The 23,847-nt window shown below is 41.3% G+C and overlaps 1 protein-coding gene across 5 annotated transcripts; it reads left to right on the top strand.

Annotated features, from left to right (window-relative positions):
* Positions 1–125: 125 nt before the first annotated feature.
* On the top strand, positions 126–22,638 carry CDPF1 (cysteine rich DPF motif domain containing 1). Of its 5 annotated transcripts, none has more exons than XM_037387995.1 (6): positions 126–235; positions 421–658; positions 1,043–1,127; positions 10,707–10,830; positions 12,195–12,306; positions 18,214–22,638. In XM_037387995.1, the coding sequence occupies exons 4-6, from the start codon at positions 10,718–10,720 to the stop codon at positions 18,361–18,363; spliced, it is 375 nt and encodes a 124-aa protein (XP_037243892.1). In that variant the 5' UTR covers positions 126–235; positions 421–658; positions 1,043–1,127; positions 10,707–10,717; the 3' UTR covers positions 18,364–22,638. The 5 variants fall into 5 exon arrangements, with proteins under 5 accessions (XP_037243892.1, XP_037243889.1, XP_037243888.1 ...); XM_037387996.1 differs by having other exon boundaries at positions 176–235; positions 418–658; XM_037387992.1 differs by lacking the exon at positions 421–658 and having other exon boundaries at positions 166–367.
* Positions 22,639–23,847: the final 1,209 nt, after the last annotated feature.

Below are 23,847 nucleotides of genomic sequence, written 5' to 3'. Positions count from 1 at the left end.
CCGCCGGGGAAGCCCCTCACCCCCCGGCAGGAGCCGACGCGCGGAGGGATGCGGCGGTGGGACCCGCGCTGTCGCACAGCGCCCTCTGCCGGCCAGCGTCCTTCGGCGCTGCCCTTTCAGGCGGAGCGGAGGCGGGCCCTGGCCCTGCCAGCGGGAAGCGGCGCGGCGGCCGCCCGCCTCTCGGCACTCGTGGATGGCGGCGTCGGCCCCGGTGGGTGCCGCGCGGCTCTGCTGGGTACGAGTCAGTGGTTCCGTGGCTGTAGCTGACCCGGGCTGCGGCCTCCCGTCGCCCCGAGGAAGGGGCCGAGGGCCTGGGCCCAGCGTGCAGACTGCGCGGGAGCCCCAAGCTCCGTGGGAACGGGTGCCAGTGACGGTAGTGTTAAAAATACAAGGGATCAACGGTTAATCTCTTCTCAGCAGGCCGCGCGTCTGGGATCTGAGAGAGGGTTATGTTTCCTCCTTGCGAGCCGGGATCCTCCCCTGGAAGACGGGTGGCGGCAGCGCTCGGTGGGGCTGGAGCCAGGCTCAGGCTGCCGCCGGAGCCCCTTGCTGCAGCGGTGGGCGAGCTGAGCTCCGAGCCCTGCTTCCCCTGGCGTGGGGAGGGCTGAAACCCTGCCGTATCTGCCCGTCCCAGCTCCGGAGTCCTGCCGGCTGGAGCGTGAGTTAAACCGGGTGGAGGGTGCGCGGCCTTTCCAGGAGCCTGTGAGGGGAGCGGGCCGGGAGCGGGAGCGCTGCGAGCCGCCCGGCGGGAGGCACTGTCAGTCCGGATCTAGCGCCAAAGCTTGGCGATAATTCTTTTTTCCACACATGGGTTTTGGTGTATTCTTTTTTTAGATAGAACGTGGTGGCTGCATACTGAATTTTCTGAGGAATTTTGTGAGCTGAGGTTGGAGCTACGGGACGCAGCCTCGAAGGGGGCTGGGGAGAGGATTCTAGGGAAGTGTATTGCTGTTTGCGGGCACTGCTGCTGGACATACACAAAGAAGGAGCTTTAGGGAGTCCAGGGTACTTTTGGGAAAGCCTTGTTTCCTGTTGTCTGTAGGCATTTGAGGTTGCACTTGAACGAGGTGGTGGTGGGACCACGCAGCTTTGGGCTTGGAGGACCATAGAGCCATGGAAAAAATCAGGTATTGCTGTTGAAAAGTGAGGGGGAGGTAAGGAGTTTGCAAGAGGTATGAGAGATGGAGTACCAGAGTTTCTCTCTGAATCTGCTCTGAGAACTCAAATAAATATCTCCATGTGTCAGTGATGCTAGAAATGGTCTCTCTGCTTAAGGAGAGAGGTTAATCATCTGGTTTTCCTTCACACTTAATCCAGACTTGCTCACTGACCTGTTACTTGTCTCTAAGGCACTAGGGCTAGCAGAAGTCTCTGTAAACACTGCAAAATGCCATCAACATAAAGCCAGTTGTGCCTTGGGCAAGATGGACTAAATAATCTCCTGAGCTGTCTTCCATCTCTACGTATCTATGAGTAAAGAATCTGGATTTATGTACTACTAGTAGTTAGTTATACCCGTACTCATGGGTTTGTGCATTGATTACTTTTTTTTTTCAGTTAGGGTTTTTTCCCTGCTGTAATGTTAACGGTATATACCACCTTGGAGGGACCACTAGAAGTATGCCAGTGCAAAGATATCATATGCTAATTAATTTCCTTTAACTGGTATAGTTTACAAGTTGTATTGATATGAATCTCCTTTTGTTAGCATAACTAATTATAACATGAAAATGCTCCACTGTTTTAACTATATCCTTACAATTGAAATGGTATGTTTTATATAAACAAAGTTTAAGACCTTTATGCTTCTGGAACCCATGTCAAAAATGTTTTCCTCATGTCTTAATTTCCCACAGAACGGAAGACATTTGCCAGGTAAAGTAGCTGTTACAAGAGCATTACTTTAAATCTTGCCTTACTGTGTCTTAGCCTCAAATAGAGCCAAGATGTACATCTGTGATCTCTACAAATACAGCAAGGTTACATGAAGAACAGTGGAGAGTCCCCTGAAAGTTTTACTCTGCACAGACATAGCAACCTGGCGTTGCCTGGAAGTGTTCTGACCAAAGGAGGGTTTTATTTGATGATAAAGATAGGAAAAAATTTGGATTCCACTGTTAACCTGACTTGGAATGGAGATCTGCTCCCCTGGCTTGATGACATGCTAAACTTTCTAGCCTGTACGTTACCTTTGCACTGGCCTGTTTGCTAAAGCAGTGCTTTTAGTGGCACAAAAATCAATAAACCAGGGAAGCTGCAGAGTGCCCCAAAATGCCCAATAGATAAGCACAAACCTGAGATTTGGATTAAAAAAGAAATTAGTTATCTATGTGGTTGCAACAGTTTGGGGTTCTTTTTTTGCTCTATGCCAGGATAAAGCAAGTGAGAGTTTTGTTTTGTTCCTTTTCTCAATGCCTGGTGAAAGCGTTTTTGATCTTCTTTTCTGTTTTTTTTTAATTCGCCAGCTAACCTATGAACCATACAGCTGCCTCTAAAGTCTCCTTCTAACTACATACCGTGAAAATTTTCTACTAAGCCTTCTTCCTCACCTATTCAATTACTTTGTTATAACTTCTCTAACACTGAGTAAAGTTATTACTAATTAACTGCACCTAGAGGTATGCATATGTACAAAAAGGAAAAATGCATTTAAATCTGTAACAAACATCACAGTGTTCTAAGCCTTATCTATCTACCTATAACTATAGCTAGTAACTCTTAACCTAAACATATGGCATATAAAATTTCTGTCAAGGCCTCATCAACTCTGCTGCTTAATTAGCTCTACTCTGCAGTCCACGTTTTCCTGTCAGACCTCAGTGAAATTGTAAGTCAGATCCATCTATGCTTGCTGAACAGATGGAGATCTGAAACCAAAGGAAAGTTAATTATCTGTGTCACATGGAGGATGCTGGTAATTCTCACTGAATTTTGAGCTTCTTTGGCAAACAGACAGAACTGCAAAGATTTTGCATGTCTGCCCTCCTAGCTTATGACCCAGTAGGAGCAGTCTGCTCTGGTTGTAGTGAATTCTAGGATCCACACATCTCCATCTATGATTAAACGTGAAAAATCACATGTAAAAAACTCACCTTCCTCCTGTTTTGCCTGTGATAAATGGAGCAGTAGATTTGTCCAAAAGAACTTCTGGAGGAAAGAGCATGTGCACATGTGCTCTGGAGAACAGGCTGTGCAGACTACAGAGCATGCAGAAAAGAAGTGGCCTGGGTGTCTATGGTGAAGTACGTCTCTGACTGTCCCAAGTTTCTTTTCTCTGTGTCCTGTAGAAAATTATGGAAGTGGTTCTTGTGTGTGTGCCTTGATACCTATTTGATGAGAGTATCAGGTGTTGAAAGAAGTAAAAGCAATCTTAGTAGCTGCATGTTTTTTAGGCAAAGTAATCCAAGTACTGGTTGGGAAGCAAAGTCTTTCTGAGGGGAGCGAACAGGCTAACCTGAAAACATGGTAAAATGCACAGTGTTTGTACCCAGCTGAATTCACATTATTTCATACTGCTACATGGCTAGAAAACAGCAATTTATCATAAGTGTAAGTCATGAAGTCTTGAAGCTGGTAGCCCCTGACTGAAGGACCAATTTCCACTGTAAAGTGTAATCAAAGGGGTAAAACTGAAATTACCTCAGTGTGCAGGTGTGAAACAGGGCACCAATTTGTAAATTCTTGTGACAGAAGCCCCAGAGAGTGCCCTGGAAAAGAAAACTTTCTAAGGGTTGAGTGACAGTGGACTACTTTGCTTTGTCAGACATGCTGGAAATGCTTTTCTGGAGTTTTCTTGTCCTTGCTCTTCACAATAGCTGGTAGTACAAAACTTGAGGAACATGTCTTTCAGAGGAAATGGGCATGCCTGTGAGAAGGTGTGTGGGGCTATGGGCATGAGAAAGTTATATATATAGCAGGTACAGATCTGCCTTTATTCTCAGGCTTTTGTGAAGCTGATGTTCTTTAGCCCATACCCACCCCCGCAGTAGTTTTGTATTTTGTTTTTTTTTTGTTGTTGTTGTTGAAGGTTTTGCTTTTACTGCATTATGCAGTCCTCAGCTTGAGCTCAGTCCTAAAAACCTGAAAGCCTCAGTCACGTTTTACTGGAAAGAATTCTTTTCCCCAGGTATATTAATGCTGAACGTCTTGCCGGTCACGGGGAAAGCGGGCGCTGGCTGTCACAGCAAGGACACTGTAACACGCAGCCCCGCGTAGTCAGGGCTGAGTGTTTCCTTACAGTACCAGCTTTTCTTTCTGTAAGGAGATAAATCACTGAAGCTATATTTATTTCTTTCAAGATTATGTCAATTTGCAGTGTCTTATTTCCCCAAACACTGTGTTAGCCTCTCCTCGTGTATTTCCACAAAATCTTGGTGTTCCTATTTTTAGACTCTGTTGGAAAGTGTTGCACTAGAACTGGCGTTCATTTCAGCGTACATTTTAGTGACTGTATCTCCTATGTTACCTCCTCTCCAGTAAGTACCTGTAACTGTGCTGTGAGAAAAGCAACGAGCTTGCATTGCCTTCCTTTAATTTCTAGGCCATTTTACGTAGAGTGTTCGAATGGCATCACGAATGATGATGTGATAAGCTTTGTACTCTGCTTACGAATGCCTGTTGGAAGAGAAGGAGAAGAAACGAGAATGAGGGGGATTGAGCAGAAAACCAGATACAAACAGATTAATTTTGGGAGGAGGGAAAGGAAGAAGTAACAACGCTGTAGTTCCCTTCCTCTCAGGATTGTTCTGTCACACAGCAAAGAGATCCATTATCCACTGGATCTCTGCAACCAGATGTGGAGATAGCCTCTGCCATGCATGCTTGGGCAGCTTGCTTTTATTTTATTCTGTTATTCACTCTTGCTGTGTGATCCACTTAGCTGGGCTTTTACAACTGAGTCCTTCTAAAAGCTGAAGCGCTGAAATAATTTGCTGCCGCTGGTAACAGCGGTGCCGCCAGTCACCGTCGCTGTACCGGTCCGCTCTGCCCACTAGAGGGCAGTGGTGCATACGGGTTAATGCCGCCTTGCCCTATTCCTGTGTGAAGCTGTTAAATTCTCACCTAATTTGAGATTCTGCCTTATTAAATGGTGTCTAATTCAGAGCTGGCTGCCTGCCATATTGAAGTAAGGAGTACTTGGACTAGATTTTTGTAAGTGTTGGCTTCTCAGCTTTGTTACATCGTGCATCTTGCCAATAGATGCCTGTTCAAGATTCATCTTGTGTTTGTAAAGCCATTTTTACCTTAGGAAGGGTTTTGATTTGCTTTTCTGTATTACTCCTCTCTTTCTTCTGACACACCCTGTTCAAACATCCCCTACAACTGTTGAGAAAAAATGCTCACTTTCACATCTGTGACCACCTAGGCTGCTTATCCTGCTGCCATGGGGAATCCACGTAAGCTGTTGTTAAAAAGCAGGGCTTGCCACCTGCTATGTGACCCGTACCTAGAGGGTAACCTGTGTGCTGCAGTGATCTCAGTTCCTTCAGAGCAGAGGGAGCATAGCAACACCAGCACAATCCCCCGGCCTGAAGGGAGAAGCTGCTGCAACAAGTCAGGTTTAATTCAATCGAGTGGTCTTTGAGAGAGGTAATAAAGGTAAAAGTTCCAAATGGCCACACTTCACGAAATTGCATTCCTGGGCTAATTTGTTATGCTGAACCCAAGGTAAGTCACCTCAAAGGAAGAGAAAGGAGGCAGCCAACAGGTGACTTAAACATGCCTTTAGGGCAATAACATGAAGGAACTGGAGGGAGAGAGTTGTTCACCTGGGGATTAACTAGGAAGTAAGAAGGTTCTGCTGTTTCATCTACTCCCAGAGCAATTAGGCAACAGATCATTTTTCTGAAGGAGGTGAGTGCATTCCTGGTGCCGCTGAAGTGTATTTAAATTTGTATCACACTAAACACTGCAAAATAACTTGGCATTTACCAGGCTATGAACTCAGTGGCTCCTACCCTTCTATTAGAGAGCGCTTGTTCCCGTGGAGAATCAAGCTGTGAATATTTTAATAGGTCATAGTCATCAACAGTGGATACTGCAGGAAAGTCTTGGCAGGTAAAATAAACAAGGGTTTAATTGGAGAGGATTAAAGGTGTGTCAATGTTGATTTTATCTGACACACTTTTAAATCAAAGTCTATGTCTGTTTGTAGGCAGTTTTTTTCTTATATAATTTCTCTTAGTTTATCGGTGACTCAGAAATACATGAGTCTCCTGTGGAGTATTAAGAGGGGCTTAACCTATGCATTGTAAAGACTTGTGCTAATGAGGCTTCAAGCAAGGAAAATCAGGTTACTTATCTGTGCCACTACTTTGCCACTGACCCTGACAATTTAATGGTGATTTATTATTTCTGGCATGCCTTCCAGGCCTGTTAGCAGTATGCTCCGAGCAGAACTGCCCTGAAGTTTTTAGGAGTCCCCAGAGAACAGCACTGAGAGCCATTTCCCCACATCTATATTATGTATCAGTCACAGACAGCATGCAGAAACACTCTTGTAGCACTATCTAACCCATGCTTTGCTTTTACTGCAATTATTTCCTTAGTATGGCATTCAGATTTCTGTACTTTACCTTTCACCATGACACGTGGGCCAGCCTCACACACATCCTGCAGCATTCTGGGCTTGACTTGGCAGGTTTCTGCTGAGTGTGCTAGTTCAGTGTTTGCTTCGTAATCAAGCGTGTGCGGGTAACCGTGTTCTTTCGGAAGAGCTATGCATGTTCTTGTGTTTTAAGTACCTTGCGGCTTCCAGCCAAAATGGCAAATGCTTGGGCAGAATTCAGTTCTAAACAAGCTGTTCTAAAAGACTTCTTCAGTACATACCAGCCAGCCAGATATTTGACATGTTACTGGGACATGATGCTGCTTCAGAAATTTTCAAGGAAAAGAGAAAAAGCCAGTAGTAGTGCTGGTGATGATCTAAGTCACTTGAGGTCAGAAACTTGCCTGTCATCGTTGTGAAGGTATTAGTGCCCTAGACTTTTATCTCCCCAAGAGATCCTTTATCCTGTTGTTGGTACACAAGAGAGAAATGAGTTCTCACTTGTGCTTCATATGTCTGATTGGAGGGGAGGCACACACCTTGTCATAGTTGTCATATCAGGCATCTTGCTAAGACTGTGTGTAGGGCCAAACCAATGAGCCTACTTTGTGATAAACCAATGTCTGTCTCGACTGTGGTTTTATCCCAGAATTGCTTCTGTGCATTTGCTGTCTGACATAAAGATGCAGTTCTTTTAATTGCATATGAGCTTTTTGGAAGTACTAGAAGCTTTGTGAGAGAGTGCATCTTAGGATTTGTCTGCTTGGTGTTTTAGACTAAAGGTATGAAGTGCATGGATAAACTAAAAGCTTATTACATTTGCCATTAAATTTATTTCTTCAGAAGAAAAATGTCTCGATTTTGTTATGTAGCAAACCTTACTTCTGAATGGGAGCATTTACTCTGCAATCTGTACATTCATTAACTTCACACCTTAACTTTCCCAAGTGCCACTGTGTAGACAAGCTCTCAGGACAAGTGATGTTCCCAGTGAAATAAAATTTGGTACAGCTGATACCAGTGACTTGTAAGCTGGGAGTAAAATGGAAAGCATTATAAATTCATCTGTGCTTTACAGACAGGATCATATGCTTTTCAACTGGCATAGCCAAAAAATCTGTTTGTACATAGATATCATTCCTTCCCAGTGGTAGTCACTGAACAGATTCTGTTCTACATGCCAATGGTCTATAAGAGAGCAGGTGTTTCTATATCTAACGTACTTCAGCTCTGAACCCAGGGCTGTTATTTTGACTTGGAATCAGGACACGTTCATTCCAAAGTCTATGATCCTCACTGCCATAAATACTTCCCCCCCCCCCCCCCCCCCCCCGCCCCTTGTTCTTAGTGTTTTGCATTATTTTAAAGAAAAGATCACCATGGCAATCCTCTCCTATTTGATTTGAGTGACTTTTCATGCTGTACCTCTGTGGGGACAATTATTTCCCATTTTTAAAAAAAGATTGATTACAGAAAATTGCATACAATGCTCTGGACTGAATATCATTCAGATAGGTGGGTGCCTTGGTATTGCTACTGATGACCTACAGAAAAGGTAAATTTGAGTATGTTTGGGGACTTACCTAGTAATCCTAAAACACAGGGTTCAGGAAGCAGATTTCTTAGTTGAGTTTCTGTATAGTTTGAAGAATCCTAGTTTTAATATACCAGGAGAAATAGGCCTTATGTCTAACTGAAAAATCTGACGGCATTTTAGTTAATTAAATTCTCTGAAGCATCCCTACCTGTGAGGTAGGGAAAGTACATGATATCCAAGGATTCAATCACTTTCAAAAAAATGTAGCTGCCTAAGGTATTAATGAGTTGGATTTATTTATTAAACCAGTATTCAGCCCCATTTGTGTTACATTTGAAGAGCTTCCTGTACTACTGAAATGCCAGGAATGGCAGTAGAAAGGCTGTGGTGAAGGAATGATTAGGTAAAGGAGATTATTCCCAAAATTAAGGTTCAGGATTTAACAGGCTAGGACTTTCTGAACTGGGTGTCTGTTATGAAGCCTCTGTAACCTCTGAGGATCTTGGGGCTCCCTGTTTTTCTGGAACACTAGATGTCAAGTAGTCACAACTCCGCTTCACCTTGCCCCTAATTCACCTTAGCAGCATATGTCTCTAAGGATTCAGTTTCACCACACAGGGTGAGCAGAAATAGCAGCTTACTGTCATTGAAAGAGGGAAATACAGGTCCCTCATCTCAGCCTGCTCTGTCTCCTGGCTGTGCTTTTTCGCCTCTTACCTTGTACAACTGTTAGCAGTTGCTGAATTCCTCTGCAAGCCCATTTAGTTCCCTAGAACAAGAGGAAAAAAGACATTGGAAGAAAAAAAAAAAAAAAGGTAGTTCTTTTATTTGTTCCTACATTAGTAACTAGTGTGATGCAGTAAGAGTGAAACCATAGACCAAGGTGTTTGATGCTGGATAACCAGCTGCCCACTCTCTGTGTTTTGGGGTGTTTCAGATTACCTCTGGTCCTAGCCTGTAGACTACATGGCCATTATTTGGGCATTCACGTTGGAGTGTATTAGGTGTGCTTCTGGAGTACATCTTTCCGTTTCATCTACAACTGTCGAGTCTGTGTGCTTTAAGACTGCTCCGCCATGCAAACCAAGCATGGTAAGTGAGGACAGTCAGGCATTTTGTTCCCAAAGAAAACACCTAAGCTGAGCTAAAACATAAATAGAGACATGGCGTTAGTGAACTGAATCAGCTCTGCACGGGAAGGGAATGGCTGCAAAGCTACAAGAGTGGGGATGACCTGCTGTCCTTTGGCAGGCTGTGTGTCTGCTCAGCCGTGAGGACACACAACCTAACTGCTGAGATATTGCCCAAATCCGAGCTCCTATTGATCACCTTCCTAACAGCTTGATGCCAGCCCTGCTTCACTTAAGAAAGCTGACAGGTTTGCAGCAGAAAACTGCTGCTGTGAAAAGTATGAGGGCTTTTAGCTAAAAGCTTCAGTTTTCTTGCTAACTGCAAGGTGAATATGTCTGTTCAAGAAAATGGTGCAGGTGACCAAAGATAACCAACTTGCAAACAAGCGATCACATTTCATTCATGGTGCAATTTTTGGGCATGCACATGGTTAGCTGTGTTTGATCTGATTGTGCACACACACCAAAATCAGTCCTAAAAAGCATACTTGCCACACCACACTTTTGAAAAACTCAGGGCATGACTCCCAGCTAAAGTGGTGCTAGTGAAGGGTAAGCTCCCAAATGTAAATCAGCGGCCAAAATTTTAAACCAGTCATCTTGTAAGGACCAAAGCTGATGAAGCATGGCTTCCTATGTTTTGTGTCTCGCAACTGATAGCGACACCTTTGTTATGCTTGGCTAAAGTCTTTCAGACAGGTGACAGTAGCTTTCCTATGTGCAGATTCTCTGATTTGTAGAAGTATATGGGTATCCTTCATGGGGATTAAGCAGAGTCTCCCTCTTCTGCCTACTAAACGAGTTAAAGGGCCTAAACTTTTTTAAAGGTTCCTCCTCTGTCCTGTGTGGCTTGAATGGGCCTGCACTCTATCTAGGCACAGGCTGATTACATCAGCCTCATTTCCATAGGAAGCCAGATAAGAACTGGGAACCAAGTGTTAAGCTTCCAAAACTATTCGAAGGTGAACCAGAAGCAAAGAAAAAGAGGTAGTAAATCATTGCAACATTTACCTTTCTGGTACCTGCCTTCTGAGTGGGGTCCCAAACCCTTTAAACACTCCATTTGCAGTTTGTGGGAGGAGACAGGCATTGCAGAACTGGATTTGGATTCTGCACAGCAGATAGGGAGTTGTTTTCTGGGAAGCTCTTAGGAGCACAGGCCTTGACTGAGTAAAGGTTTTTCCACGTCACAGCCATGTACTTTGTTACCTAAATTCTTTCAATGATCAAGTTCCAAATTAATAGATTAACTTTATAGCTAGGCTCCCAGGCTGCAATTTCTGAACCTGTCTAAGGAATTTGGAAATTTAAATGGGACATGGGAAACCAACTTGATTTGGGAAAAAAGATTTACTGATTAAGGTTTGGAATAGTCAGTTTTCCATTGCATTTTAACTAGCATAGCCAGATGTCCCACATCAGCTTAATCTTCTTGCAGGCATGTTCCCAGTGTTGCACTTTGGACCTAAAGGTTTTTTTGTGTTTCTTATAGGTAGCTTAAAGATGGATGCTTCCAAAGGAGTTCAGCCTACAGGAGAGTTCACATGTCAGCTATGTGGCTTAACAGCTCCATACATATACTATGGACAGAAGCCACCCAACACACGCTCTATTGTGTAAGTACAGCATTTCATATTACAGATCTCATTTATGCAATGAGCATTAGAACAGTATTTTTTGTTTGTAACAATATGCACTACTTGAACCCAGTAACATGCCATATTGGCCCTGAATATGTGGCTTGGTACTTAAAGTAACTTCTTTTTTTCCAGAGGGAAGAAATGTTAAAAATTGTTAGTGTTGATAGCGAAAGACAAAAATCAACTTTCCTGTCCTGCTTCAATAACCATGCAAAGATTTGTATTTAACCTGTTTCCTAACCCCACTGACCACCCTACTATTTACCTATACCATTATTTTCTTGCTAGAATACTGTTGACTGTCAGCCTAGCATTTCTGGGAATAGCTCTTCCTCACAGCTGTGTCAGCTGGGCAACATGTAAACACAGCATGAATTAAATACATATGTTAAAAACACTTTTTAAGAGCTGTTTGACATGACATGGAGTTTTGAACAGGAATGCTTTTCAGCATGACACAATTCTTTGGCAGATTGACATTACAGTATGACATTAATAGTGTATGGAAATTTAGTACATATTTACATTTTAGGAGACCAAAGCCTTTTCTGTCTCTGCTAAGTAGGGATAGTTTCACCAGAAACTATGCAGTTATAACTTTATCTGCAGACATTAAACTCCCCATAAAACAAAGCACTTAGCTTTAAATGTACGAGTAGCTCTGTTGAGGCCATCCTGGTCAGTGAATCCATCAGGCAAACATGGTCAGGAACTCACTAGAACTGGAAGTCAAGCATGTACTTAGTATTTCACCCCGCTAAGACCGCTCTGTTTCTTATAAAATGGAAACAGCTGTTGATCACCACCTGCTTGGGATGTTTTCCTTAGGCAGCTGTATTTTTCTCATTCCAAATACCATAGTGGTACTGGTTTTCCCTCTTCCACTCAGCAATGGCCCACCTTTGATCAACTCTATTCTTAAAGAGTCTGAATCAAAGCTGAACGTGCATCTTAACTTTAGGTTATGCAAGCTCAGTGTTAACATCTCAGCTTTATTTGGACGGCTGAGATTCAAAAAGCAAAAGAATAATGCTGAAGCATAACGCTTCTGTACATGTGTATAAGAAATAGTTTTACACACGATCTTTATTGGCTTGCTTTCTGGCCTACTCACATGTTCTAAATGCAGTGCTGCAGGAAACATACGCCAGACATGAAGGCTTGTACAATGGCCAGTTCTTTGCACTGATGACGACTACATTAAGACTGTGAGTCTTGCAAGGGGAGCTTTGCAAAGGTAATCCAGTCTTTGTACCCTAGGAGATGTTGACAGTTTCCACCTTTTGACTCTCCCCTGCTGTGAAATCTACCCTTAAAAGCCTGAAATTATTCTCTTACAGGCTTTTGGAAGAAAGCTATGTCATGAAGGATCCTTTCACCCCTGACAAGGACAAATTCCTCATCCTTGGGTCTCATTGCAGTTTGTGCAGCAGATCAGTGTGCGTTGGTACAGTAAGTAACAAGCAAAACAAACTTCTTCAGTCATTTCTTTTTGTTCCAGTCCTGGTGATCTGTTAGAGAAAGACCAAACAGAAAAATCCAAGCAGTCTGTTTTTAAGGCAGGCTAATTGTGTGTTCTTATGGATACCCCCAGATAGAGCTTGTTGTATTAAATGAAAATGGTCAGCAACTTTAATTGTCCTACTTACAGATGAGCACAGTCCAGCCTCACAAACACAATGAGTCATTTCTTCCATTTTCCTAGCACAAGGAAATGCAAAGGATACTTCAAGACCTTTAAGGTTCAATAGATTGTACTATACGAACAGTAGATTTTTTTCCATAAAGGGAGTATAAACGTCCACGGGTTGTTAAGTTTACATCTACAGCACAGGCCTGCCATCCTATTTGCAAAAGCTAATGTAGAAAGTGAGCAGAGGGGAGAGTTATGCAATGCCTTGATAGGTCTCTAAAGAAGAATGAATTTTAGAGCAGCTGGTATGTCAACCTTAAAACTATGAAATCTGAATGTGGTCCAGAAAGGTGGCATAAATTTACAGTTGTCCTAATGCCTTCTCCTCGGTGCAGAACTGGCCCCTTTGTTTGCTGTGAGTTCAAAGTAAAAATGAAGACAGGTTATTACCTAGTTATCAGTGTCCAGAGGCTGTACTGTGCTTCTCTGAGGCAATACAATGAATTGAGGAAACTTAGGTTCTACTCCTTTCCCTCGGCAATCCAGTTTTGCAGTTGAAAGAGACTTGGGACTCATGCAGTAGTCAGGACTAGTGCAGGACTCAACCCATGAGGAGAACATCACCTGATGGTTTACACAGACAACGGCCTGTATTTGTTATACCAGATACCATTGCCCTAATGGCAGCAAGATACTGACCTTCTCTTTCAAAGTGGTTGTTTGCTATCCTAGAGTAACATGCTTACATCTAGAGTGCAGCTAACAGGTGAGCTACTAGCAAGAGCACACCTTGGTCTTAAGTGTCAGCTTTAGCAGTTTTCAAATTCAGCCTTTTCAGCCCGTTCTGCAGTTGCAGTGGTTAGGGCTCAGCTCCCATGACATGATCCTTACTGCAAGTAGCTATACTGGGAGTTTTAAAACAAACAGACCCACTGTAGAATTTTTTTTTCATGTTTGGTGGCCAGTTATAGTTGTGATGGGACAAACACTCTAGCTTCCTCAGACCGTGAGGTGACATAATCTGGGCAACTGGGACTGCTCATATGCCAATGCCAGGCAGTTTCTGTGTGGGGACTTGAGGAAATTCTCTGGAGCAAAACAAAGGGTCAAATTACACTAACAAAATTTAGAGGGTTGGACAGATACAGCCAAAAGGAAATTGGCACACTTGGACAAGTTTAGCTGCTATTCTGACTTGCAGGGAGTTAGCACCAAGGATGGATTTGGTCCACTACCCTAAGAGGAGCACGCAATACCACTTTTCTCCTGATTATGTTTGTTTCCTATTTCTGAAGTCTCTTTTATCATTTGAATGAACTAAAATCACAAAGCGGCCAGACTAGACATTGCAACTGAGATTATTTTTTTTTTCCTTTCTGGAACTACCTGAGGACTACATGGGAGTCAGATGAAGTGCCAGTGCTCTCTGGTTACATCTTTGATAGTTAGGTTCAGTTTCCAGAGCCAAGTAGCTCAAGGCAGTTGTGTGGAGGCAAAGCTTACATGTGAGCAAGATCTTCTTAGTGACAATGTCCCTGTCTTGGCTGGTAGTTGATTCACTCCCACACACAGCCAGAAGAAGAGGCAAGTGCAGCTAGTCAGATAGTTTGGGTTTATAAGCTTGATTCCTGCCCTGACATGTCAGGTTTATCCCTCCTTTTTAACAGCAGAGGATTAGTAACTCAGACACGTTTTGGGCAAACTTGAGCACATTTAGCTGTTTTTATTCCCAAATGAAGTATCTTGAATTTACAAAGGATTCAACAGGCATTTCCAAGTCTGGCAGTTAAATCTGTCAGAAATACAGCATTTCAGCCTCAGTATCTTTCTACACAGTGTGCATTTCTGAATGAAGGTGGGGCTTTTTATTCTCAAAGATTTTCTAATTGTTGCAGTTAATCTAGGGCCTGACAATGTATAAAGGATATTAGCAGTGAACTAATAGAAGCCTCTTCTAGTCTTTTTGACATTCCTGCCTACTTTATCTATTGTGAAAATACGTCAGTCATTTACTTCTTGTTATCTGAGTCGTCAAGATTCCCCTGATGGTATGACTCAAAGCAAAACCTTGATTGTAAATAATTGAGAATAAATTTCTTGCCAAACTGGCCAGGCCAGATAGTGAATCACACATATGACTATGGTTTCAAAATGTATTTAGCAATACCGCTTAAGTAACATGGAAAGAGAGCTGCAGAAATGATAATTAGTGCTTTAAACACCCACAGCACAAAGCAGGTAAACACATACTATTCCTCTTTCATGTGGGGAAAATTAAAAGTCCAGAGAAGTAAAAACTTATCCAAGGCAGTAGAGAGAGCCAGTTAGGAAAATATCTCTGTGGATTGATTTTGGTTTCTCCTTGTGCTTGACCCAAGTAGATCAACTCAGCCATGTGCTGAGTGTTTCCATAATGTTATAACATAGGAATTGAAGCTGAGGAAACTCATGCTTTCCTGGGCCTCTTTGGCAAAGAAGGTGGACCAATTTGATGCAGCGTTTCCAATGACAGGTTGCTTTTATTCTTATGTTAATTCAAAATAGTACTAGTCTGGAACCTGTGGCAAAATTGAGACTTTTCTGACCTTAGCTTTGGTAAAGGATTTTTGTATCTAAGGAGGCTTAACTGCAGATCAGATTTTAGGCTTTTCATGAGACAAGCCATGCTAGCTGAAGTGTCTTTCCTTACAGTTGCTATGCCAATGAAAGTCAAGACTTAGCAACTGTTCTGTATAATGCTCATAAGCTCACTTCAAATATTCTCTGAAGTCTCACTCAGTTGATTTACTCCAGTCAGCTTGCAGCACACATTATCCTACTGAAAAAATCTTTAGCACAGCATATTGGTAAGTGCCATTTTTTCTGGTCCAACTGGATTCAAAAGATTATCTGTTATGTCTTAAAACTTGTCAAACACCACAAAAAGGAAGATAATAAAAATGCTTTTAAAAGTCCTTAGGAATGTCAAATGCCCTTCTTCCTGTTTCCTTTACAGAAAAGGGGAGAGGAAATTATATAATCTGACCACATTAGTCATTTAAAAGTTATTTCTTTTTTATTGCAACACTTGGTAGACATAGGAAAAGAGAAGAGGTGGCTTCTGGAGAAGAAAGGAGGAAAGGGAACAAGTTTTCTGCCTTATTGCTTGCCTCGGGAGAAGGTGACTAAAAACTGACCTTGGACATGACTGTAGGTATTAAGTGATAAACGTAATACTATAGCTACTTTCCATTCAGCTTCCAGTCATGCGGGGTCAGTGCTGGACACAGTTAGGCAGAACCTTTCCTTTGCATAGTTCCCTTTATAAGTGTGGTAAAGATACTGTCCCTGTATATATTACTTTCAGACATGATCCACGTCAAAACAGAAATAAACACTGACAGCATGCTTTGGCAGCTCAGTTTTGCCTGAATTAGACTATTAAGTTTGAAATTGAAATGGCCCCCACCTCTCTTGGTCATGGAAGGGCTGAAACATATTAAGGAATTACCGATTAAACACAGAACTCTATCAGGAAATGGTCAAAGAAAGGCTTGACTATACATAATAAGTGTAATTCATAGGGCTTTAGAACAACAGCTAGTCTGAAAAACCCCAAGACTGAGAGAGGAGGACTAAGGGTATGTGGACCCAGATGCACAATGATTTGTACTAATGATTTGCATAAGTCCCATTGGCCAAAATCAGCAAAAGTTGGCAACTCATTTCAGCTAAAAGAATGGAAGTTGAGCACCTGTATTGCTGTGGGGAGCTGCATCTTAACATCAGAGTTCCCCAGCTGCAGAATAGGGGAAAAGCCTCTCCCCTCTGCCACTGCCCAGTGGTGCAGTGTCCATCACCATGGAGCCATGAACTTAACCTGGAGGCAGGTGGGCTGTGTGCCATTCTGCTATACAAACAAGAATAGCAGAGCCAACTTAAACTCTAATCTTCCCTTCTTAATTGGCAGCTTAAAGTATTAAGGATACCAAGAGACAAAAAACAATAGGCTCTGGAGGTTGTGCAACTGAAATCCAGTTTCAGGGCTTTTCAGAGACCAAGGCCTCACCCTAACTGACTATGAAGGCACCTGGCTGTCAGTGCAGAAAAGGACAATAGATGAAGAGAAGTTGTTCCTCAGGCTTGAAAGTCACACAGCAGCAGGCTGATCGTGATTTTGATATAATCATCTGCTGAATCTACTACTAGAGTCCAGATAATGATGTGGGAAACAAAAGCAAGAACAGAAACACAGGAATATCCAAGCGAAGCCCCCAGAGAAAGGCCAGCTGCAAATGACCATGGCAAGAGGAAAATTTTGCTATTTAGGTAAAACACATGGAATCCATTACTCCCCAAAAGATGTCCTGATCCATCTAAACTGATGTCTTTATTCATGCTCAAATCCCCAAGAATAATCCATCAGCAACACCAGCTCCAGCTTACCCATTAAATCCTATTTGGAATTTAGTGATCAGCATGCCAGGAGAACCATGGACTTCAGTCTCACTGCAGGGCAAAGGAATAATACATTAATAAGCTTCCCTACCATTGCCCAAACTCTGTACTGCAAATAGATTAAAATACCATCAATTTTGCTCTTCCTCAATAACTCTTCTTTGCTCCTCTTCAATAACTAACATCTGGTTAGAGCTAGCTGCTTGAAAAATTAATATTGGGCCTGTAACAATTACTAGCCAAACCAACTGTGAACGAAACATGTCAGAACATAGTATTGTTCCATTCCAAGGACACGGAAGATACCTTCTTTTTGCACAACAGCTTTTATACTTGCCATCAAGAATTCAGGGAACAGACATCATCAAGCTTTAGTACCATGGGTGTTTTTAGTTTTTAATCAGTGAGTATTATTCAGGGTAAAGGTGGGTAGTGGATGAAACATCAGTTGAATTGCCTCAGCCAAATTAAATTTGTTCAGCCATTCTGGTTATTGGACACCTCTGTGATGCTGATATATTTATACTTTTTAGTATTCTCCTAGGGCAATACAAGCACAGAGGTTAATGAGGTTATTTCAAGTGTTATGGAAAAAGATGCAGCTGAAGTCTTTGAGACTTTACAGCCCTATGCCTACGTTCTTTGTACTTGTGCTGGTCTTTAGGCCATTTTTGTGGAGATTGGCAAGGAAGAGTGTTCTGAGACTTCAGGTCTCACATACCAGTGCAGGAACTTGGAAGATCCTCCCAGGAGGGAGGAATCTTTGTAAGCTAAGATTTAGCTTTAGAGGAACACTTTGCTATTTAGGTAAAACCCATGGAATCCATTACTCCCCAAAAGATGTCCTGATCCATCCATACTGATGCCTTTATTCATGTTTAACTCTTGAAGAATAATCCATCAGCAACACTGGCTCCAGTTTACCCATTAAAACCTGTTGATTAGTGATCGCACCAGGAGAACCATGAATGATACTTGAAGGACAAGCCAGTTGTAAGGAAATGTGTTGCTGTTCTCCGTAGCAGTGAGCTGGTGAAGGTAAATTCTTTTAAAGGAGCAAGATGACAGTTGATTTGTTAGTGTTTGTTACAGACTCAGTTTTTATTTTTCACCCATTTAGCTCTAACCAGGTGTTAGAATTATCGAACAGGAAGAAGCAAAATTGCTGGAATATTTCAACCTAGAAGAAGAATTCAATTTAGAAAAATTTGAAATATAAATGTTTAATGAGACTGGAACTTAACAGTCCCATTTTGTGTATCATGCTAATAATGTTATTTTCTTTACAGGAATGTAGTCTGTTCTACTCCAAAAGGTTCTGCCTCCCCTGTGTGAATGAAAACCTAAAGGCCTTTCCTTTGGAAATACAAGAAGATATGGATAAAAGGAAGGCCCAACAAAAATCCTTCCCCTGTAAAAAAATGGATACAGGAACATAAATATGAAGGACCAAGAGAGACAGATATTTGGCAGGGGTTTCTCTTCTCTCCTTTTGGAGACTATCATGTTGCTCCTTTTAAAGAAGTGACCTTCATCAGCTCACTACTACAGAACACAGTAACACATTTCCTTACAATTGGCTTGGTTTCAAACATAACCATCCAGTGATTGCAGTGCCAGCAGTATGTCCTTAAGGTGTTGAGGAGCCAGAAAAAACAGCAGACAAGCGTGTTGTCACCACATGAAATGCATATAGTAAAAAACCTAAACAGCATATAGCATAGAGCCCATGTCCAAATTTTCATATTTGTTATTTTAATGTATTATGTTATTCTTGACACTCCTACAGTGTTACGAAAATCTGAGCCAGATGTATCTGGCTTAATTCAATATACATACAAGAAAGTCAGTATACACCAATTGTTAACCTGACAGTGCTGTCCTGATAAGGTATTACCATAGACAAGGAGTTCAAAGCTTTATTGTAAAGTCTAAAATAAAACTGTTATGAGAAAATGTCACAGATATCCATAGAAATATCTCCATTCTTCAAGACTATAATAAAATTATAAAATAAATAGAATATATAATAAATAAAATTATAAAATACTATCACAGCTTTAACACTTCTGAAGGTAGGTGCTCTTATAATAAAATAATAATTAAAAAAAAGATACAAGTCACTTGCACTTGCACTCACTTGGCACTCAGCCTTCTGGTTCATGTCAGTATAGTGACAGGAGAGGACCCTTAATACATCTAGTTTTTGCTTTACAGGTAAAGATTAACTGATATTAAATTGAAAAGGAATACAAAAGTTCAGTTAATAAGCTCAATTCTTACCTGAACTGGGCAATTAAACTGTACCTAGAACAGGGATTTCAGAAACAGTTTCAGTCAAAAAAAGAGTAAAAAAATTGTGAGGCAAATAGCAATATGTTTAGCTCAAAAAATTAGCTGCTCAATTACTTGTGTTGATTTTGCCTTCATTACAAGGAAAATTTAGGTGACATTTATGTAAAACCAAATAGTCACACACCTTAAGAAGATGTCTAGAATGCTCCTGAATGACCAAATCACATTATTTAGTCAAGCTTTTGTTGGTCATTGGTTCAGAACCAGTTAATGTCTTGTTAGTATCTCCTCTTTTCTCAACTATCCTATCCATATAATTTGTCATATGTCAACATCTAAACTTGATCATTTTAGTAGAATGATCTGTATGTCTGTTAAAAGAAATGAACATTATTTCAGCGAGTTCTTTTTAGTTCTTCAGGATGTTTGTGTCCTAAAGTCAATCTTTTTTTTTTTTTTTTTTCCCTGACCCTAGTATATTGGTGTCCTCTGTTGAGGACTGGAATTTCTGCGGTTACTAGAGGAGCAATAACAGACCTGTTAGTACCCTTCTCAAGCTCTATGTGCTTTATGACGTTATATATGTATATGTGTGTATATATATATATATGTGTATATACATACACACATCTTTGTGGGAAAAAAGATACATGTTAGAAGTCAACATTTCAGATTCCTTTTTGCAGTGACAAGAGACTACACTTTCACAGAAAATGATATTAAATTTATTTAAAATAGGTGGTATTAAGTTTCCGTTTTATGTTAGACTTTAAAAGTTTTAGTGTATCTTACCAGCTCTGTACAAATAACAGAGGCATAAACCTCTGTGCTAAAACCAGAACTTTAAACAGAACGAGAGATGCTAAAAAGAGAATTGCAGCGCTTTTCTGTCTTAAAATTGTAGTCTTATAGTCAAGGTGACAAAAAGCAACATAGTTATGTGAGATCATGTAATATGTTTATACCAGCAAATGTCTTTGTAAAACACTATTTCCTGTATGCAACAGGTTATATCTCAACTCTTAGCTTGAGAGTACGTTTTAGAAGCCTGGCTAGTGCAGTTCGCATCTAAACGTGAGTGTGTCTTTCAGTTGTATGACATGCAAGTCTGTCTTGGGACTGGGGGATGCGCCTACTAATGTGCTGGGAAGGAGCTGGTGTCTCTGAACTGTTTTGCCTCCTGTTCAACCTCCTCTGTGCTCTTAAAAAAAATGCAGTTAACTCATTTATTCATAATCATTATCTTTGCCATCATGAGATGATAGCAGCATCATTTAAAGCCCTCAGAAATGACCCTACCTTTAAGTGATTGTTCAGTTGAACCAGAGGGGAAGTAGACTCAGTTACTAAAAGGCAGCAGAACCTGTAACTACAGAATTTTTAATTTGGTCCAGTACAGCTCATTTATTTCTCTTGAGCACAACGGAGAAAGCCAAGTTAAGGGTACCTCTGCTTCACAGTTACCTAGTTACACATACCTTTTAGGTGAAGAAAATCGTATTTCCAACAAGTACCACAAACTGGCTCAATAGCTCAGGGCTGTTAGATATGTTCTGGCATCTCTGGTCTATGCTTTAGGGTAGGAAGGTTGACCTACATACAACTTGGTATTTTCTGGAATGACAAAGCATTATTATGTATTTCATATTCTTATATTCACATTGAACATAAGCATTATGGACTTGGTATATTGTTTTGGTATATATGTGGTTTCACAGACGAAATGCCGTCATGGACAAACTTACCAGCCACGAGGCCTACTCTTTGAGGAATGCAGTCGTTATAGTTTGGTTTCATCAGGTTCTGCAAGTACTTTCTGCTGCTCAGAATCAGGCCTTCAATGCTCCTCAGCATAGCTTGTGATTCTTTACCCTCTGCTGTAAATTTTGCTTCAGCACTCTTACCAGCTTAATAAATCCCCAGATTCTTGAAGGAAACCAATTATCAGTGATATATCCTTCCAACAGATTTAATTGAAGTCATGCTCATCAAATTAGTGTGCTATACTTCATGGAGAAGTGCATTCAGTGTTTGTTGAATTCAACAAACGTCTCAACCTGGTCACAGTCAACGAGAATGAAAGGACACAGCAGGACGGTGGGTCGGCAGACAAACTGATGAAATAGCTATGTAAATACATATTATGTATGCAATGTGTGTATGTACGTTACACGCACGTTCCCAATTTAAAGGGTGTGTCTAACAGTAAACCTGTAAGCATCAGCACTTTAAAGATGTTTGAAATATCATTCCAACTTCAAAACGTCCTTGCAATACTCACATCTTATTATGTAGTAAGCGTACTTAACACAGTTTGTTAACAGGTATTTGATACTAACCCAAAAAAACCTGGGCACCAATTCCATCAAAGGTTGCTTGTCCACTCTTGTTCACTGCTAGAAATCAGCATGATTACTCCCTGCTCTAATGTTAAGCAGCTAAGTTTTTTCTGAAGCAGGCTTTGTATACCAAATTAAGGCAAATCAGGTGAAGGCAAAATCATTCAAGTTCTTAACTACAGTAGAGCAGCACAAAACACATATTCATGCCACTGGTACTATGGCAGGAGCAACAGGCGCCACCGTTCTCAGCTGCGCCACCACCCTGCACTCCCCAGATCCTGATTTGGCAAACATTTACACAAGCTATCAGTTGCGATCGTTAGTGGTTGTTCAAGAGCACCAAACAGAACTGCTCCCATGTACATAAAAGTTACTCATGTGTGCAGAGTCTTTGAAGGAGGGACTCTTAAGATTTGGCAGCTGCTTTGGGTAATGTACAAGAGGCAGCTACCAAGCGTGTTTGTGTCAAAACCATGACATTACAGTGAATTACTTCCCTGGAAGTAAAAGATCAGCACAAGTCATTAAATTCACTTCTAAAAATACTTTATTTTTTTTTTTTTTAAAACCATTAAGGCAAATCCATATTTCAAATTAACTGTGTTTACATTCAGTCTTAAAGGATGACTTTTTAATTTTTTTAAAGCACATAGGTTCCTACCAGTCTCTATACAAACACTATGAATTCAACCTCTTATTTTTAAAGGAGACAGAAAAATCAGAATGCAAAAAAGACAAAAAATGTTTAGTTCAAGTTTTTTTCATCCTAGATCAGTAGGCTGGTAACATCTGAGAATGCATTGTCATATTTAGCTATGTGTAATTTTTACATTCCCAAGTGCAAGAGACTTTGTCTTTCCTGTAAATCCCTGTGAGACCAGGGCTTCCATTCTTTCTTGAAAATTTCATTTGCATTGTTCTGACAGAAAGAAACTTGGGAACTTGGCTTGAATTAGTGGTATTTTACTGGGAAACAAGCATCCCACGAGAACTGGGTTTGACTACTCTCTGCAAGAAATGTCTGTTCTTTTAAGCTCCATATTTACTGTAATAAAATGTACCCAGAACCTCCTAAAAGCATACATGACTGGAAACAATGATTTGGTGGTTTTTTCTCTTTAATATTGATATCTTGACTTAATTAAACACTTGCTAGCTCTAGTGATTAGGGTTTGGCAAAGTTATCAAAAACGTGCTTTTTTGGGTCATACCAGGTAACAGATAATTTAAGATGTGATGAAGGGGTTTAACATTATGATGTAGGTAAACTGTTGTGTTACAATCCTAAGGGAAATTCAGAGCGATTGTTTGTAAAAGCTGTGACATAGCAGAGGCAATACGAAATACAGCTCATCCGAGAGGCTGATAAAACAGGCTTTGTCAAACAGTTAAGAGGGGTGGGTTGGTTAAAATCCATAACACTAGAACATTGATTACTGAAGAAATAACTAAAGCCATAAATGCTCTTCCTTCCACTTCTGAAGCCAGAGGAAGGTATCTGTGGCTACTGAGATGGAGCCAGGGCTTCACATATCCACCTGCTCCACAGGATTAGTTTCCCAGGGGAGAGGGGTGAATGATTTGATCAGAAGCAAGCTCCCTGCCGCTATCCACAGAAGAGCCGTAGCAGTCTGCTTGGTAACTGTGTGCTGGACGGCGCCGCTGGTGAGTGCCCACAGATACCGCTCTGCATACGCACATGGGACCACTAACAGCTGTGTTACTGCTGTTACTCCATGAAGGCAACCCTGTGCTGCCGCGTGGCAAAATACACCTTGACATGCAAATGTCCCAGAGGTAATGGAGAGTGGATTTGAACAGCACTCTACCTGGTTATCTGCACATGAATCATCCACCAGAAAATTTGCTAACCTTCTTACCGTTCCTGTTGCACATCACAAACAGATTTTGAATGATTAAACTGCACTCCTACGCAGTAGAAGTAGAATGCAATACCTGCATGTTGCCAGTTTTTCGGGAGTTAGTATTTTCCCGTACCACCAGTTGTTTTTTTTTTTCTTTCAAGTGTAAAGAATGCCATGAAACTTCTTGCATTGATCATAAGGCTGGTGTCTTTTCCACAATAGGGATTACTGTACCTGCATATCCAACCTGAGAAAATATTCCAAAATACTTCAAGTACCTTATGCTTGATCTTGCAGTCTGTATTTAAAGCCCAGCCTCTAATCAGATTATTCTCTTTTGTGCATGCAGCCTATCCCCTGGGCAGAGGAAACCCGTGAAATTGAGGTCCTTGCAATTGGAATTCTCTTTTGAAACATCCTT

Source organism: Falco rusticolus, chromosome 5 (assembly GCF_015220075.1).
Source record: "Falco rusticolus isolate bFalRus1 chromosome 5, bFalRus1.pri, whole genome shotgun sequence".
Lineage (NCBI taxonomy): Eukaryota > Metazoa > Chordata > Aves > Falconiformes > Falconidae > Falco > Falco rusticolus.
Note: the sequence above shows the minus strand (reverse complement) of the source record. Positions and strands in the feature narration are given on the sequence as shown.